Source organism: Penaeus japonicus, unplaced genomic scaffold (genome assembly GCF_977035675.1).
Source record: "Penaeus japonicus unplaced genomic scaffold, GWHDUDI00000001_assembly GWHDUDI00000041, whole genome shotgun sequence".
In the NCBI taxonomy this organism is placed as follows: domain Eukaryota; kingdom Metazoa; phylum Arthropoda; class Malacostraca; order Decapoda; family Penaeidae; genus Penaeus; species Penaeus japonicus.
The window spans coordinates 1,856,529-1,859,028 of record NW_028234443.1 but is presented as its reverse complement, the minus strand read 5'-3'; the positions used below and the strand labels follow the sequence as shown (position 1 = coordinate 1,859,028).

At 35.4% G+C, this 2,500-nt stretch overlaps 1 protein-coding gene across 1 annotated transcript in view; it reads right to left on the bottom strand.

Annotated features, from left to right (window-relative positions):
• LOC122258231 (uncharacterized) overlaps positions 1–422 on the bottom strand; it is a 51,579-nt gene extending 51,157 nt beyond the window's left edge. Inside the window, exon 1 of the mRNA XM_086534292.1 lies at positions 226–422. Within this exon, the coding sequence (XP_086390418.1) occupies positions 226–245 (20 nt within the window). The 5' untranslated portion in view covers positions 246–422. The remainder of the gene's footprint in view (positions 1–225) is intronic.
• Positions 423–2,500: the final 2,078 nt, after the last annotated feature.

Sequence of the window (2,500 nt, the reverse complement as noted above, 5' to 3'; positions counted from 1 at the left end):
TTTTTTTTAAATGAGTCGAAGTATTATTTTTTATTTTTATTTCTATTCGTGGATTAAGGTTGTTAGGTCATATAGAGGATATAGTTTAATATAGGACAACAAATCTTCACCAAGAACATTGAAATAATATGTAACCAACACAAAAAAATAAAAATAAATAAAATAAAAACCATCACAAAAAAAAACAATATTCAAAAACCATCCCAAAAATTAATCAAACTATACCTTTCGATCAAAAACATCATCTTCCTGACCAGTGGAACTCTCAATTAAAAAAAAAAAAATCTCGTACTGACAATATATATATATATATCTTAGTCACACTACACATATACCAACTTAAACACGAAAATAAGTCCCTTTCGTGTGTTGGAATTATTTCACCACCACGAATGAATCACACGCACTGACTAACTGTCTCTCTCTCTTTCTCTCTTTCTCTTTCTTTCTCTCCCGACTAACGCTACAGACAGAGAGATAAGAATATCATCCCGGAAGGTCCCGTATTGGTAATAGTATAATTTTATTTTGTGTTTATCTCAATAGGGCGTTTCACTGATTGGCACAGTGCGGTGTCCTGATTACGATTGTGGTTTGACTGATTGTGATGTCCTGATCTATTGTTTTAGTCTTGTGTGATAAAGTGATGGTTTGTTGATCATTACGGGTATGTGACCCCAAACCATGTATCGAGAGGGTGAGAGAGGAGAGAGTGAGAGAGAGAGAGAGAGACTGAGAGAGAGAGAGAGAGAGAATGAGTGAGAGAGAAAGAGAGAAAGAGAGAGAGAGAAAGAGAGAGAGAGAGAGGGGGGGGGGGGACTGAGAGAGAGAGAGAGAGAGAGAGAGAAAGAGAGAGAGAGAGAGAGACTGAGAGAGAGAGAGAGAGAGAGAATGAGTGAGAGAGAAAGAGAGAAAGAGAGAGAGAAAGAGAGAGAGGGGGGGGGACTGAGAGAGAGAAAAAAAATAAGAGAGAGAGAATGAGAGAGAGAGAGAGAGAGACTGAGAGAGAAAAAAAAAGGGAGAGAGAAAGAAAGAGAGAGAGAGATAGAGATAGAGAGAGAGAAGAGAAAGAGAGAGAGAGAGAGATAGAGAGAGAGAGAAGAGAAAGAGAGAGAGAGAGAGATAGGGAGAGATAGAAATAGAGATAGATAGATAGAGAGAGAGAGAGACAGACAGAGAGAGAATGTGAGAGAAAAAGGGAGCATATTGCCTCGAAATTCAGTTACTATTATACTGACAGACGCTATTGGTATAATAGTAATTGATGTGTGTGTGTGTGTGTGTGTGAGAGAGAGAGAGAGAGAGAGAGAGAGAGAGAGAGAGAGAGAGAGAGAGAGAGAGAGAGAGAGAGAGAGAGAGAGAGAGAGAGAGAGAGAGAGAGAGAGAGAGAGAGAGAGAGAGAGAGAGAGAGAGAGAGAGAGAGAGAGAGAGAGAGAGAGAGAGAGAGAGAGAGAGAGAGAGAGAGAGAAAGAGAAATGGACTTTTAGATTAAACAGTTTAGGAGATGGGTTAATCGGAGAGCGAAGAGATTAACTTTTTATTTTTTATTTTTAAGACGAAGAATAAAAAGGACCGGAAGTAGATGACGAAGTTGCAGAAAAAAAGGGAGAAGAAGAAGAAGTAGAAGAAGAAGAAGAAGAAAAAAAAAAACACGACGAAATTGAAAGGTAGACAAGATAATAAGCAGGCGATGGCGAAGAAGCAGAAGACGAAGTAGAAGAAGAAGAAGAAAAATAAAAATAAAAATAAGGTACTGTGAAGGATTTTTTTTTTCCAGAGAGGACACAAGAGGACACTGGGAATAGACCATAGCGGATCCTAGGATAAAAATATAGGACGAGAAGGAATAGGTCATAATGGCTCTAAGAATCGATATAGGCAAAAAAAAAAATAATAATAATAATAATAAAAAAAAATAAAAAAATAAAAAATAAAAAAAAATTGACCATAAGAAAACCTAAGATAGGACAAATAAAACACTGGAAACAGGCTATGCTAAAGCCTAGGATCTAAACATAGGACACGAAAGCCATGAATAATAAAAGAACTTCAACGTTACAAATGAAAAAAAAAAAAAAAAACGTAGAAAGATATGAATGAGACTGAATATCTAAACAACGCAAGAGATATATTTGACGTGTTTAAACGTGTTTCATCTTCGAAGTGTCTCATTCATATCTCTTTTTTCTATAGAGAAACTAGATTAATCTTCACAACGTAAGGACAGGAAAGACACCGGGAATAAGAGATTAAATATCTATCAGAAGTTATTCAGTGTTATTTATATCTTTAATCTACATTTGATTAAGATACTGTACGTTTTTTTTCACAAAGTTTCCTTCCCAAGAAAAAGCTCCAGTTAATTAATGAAAAATCATATAGCTTATACCATACCAAGGTATTAATTCAAGGGAATAAAGTTAATTATACAAAGAGATAAATTATAAACTTTTAATTAGTTTCCTTCCCAAGAAAAAAATTCAATCATTCGTATAAATTA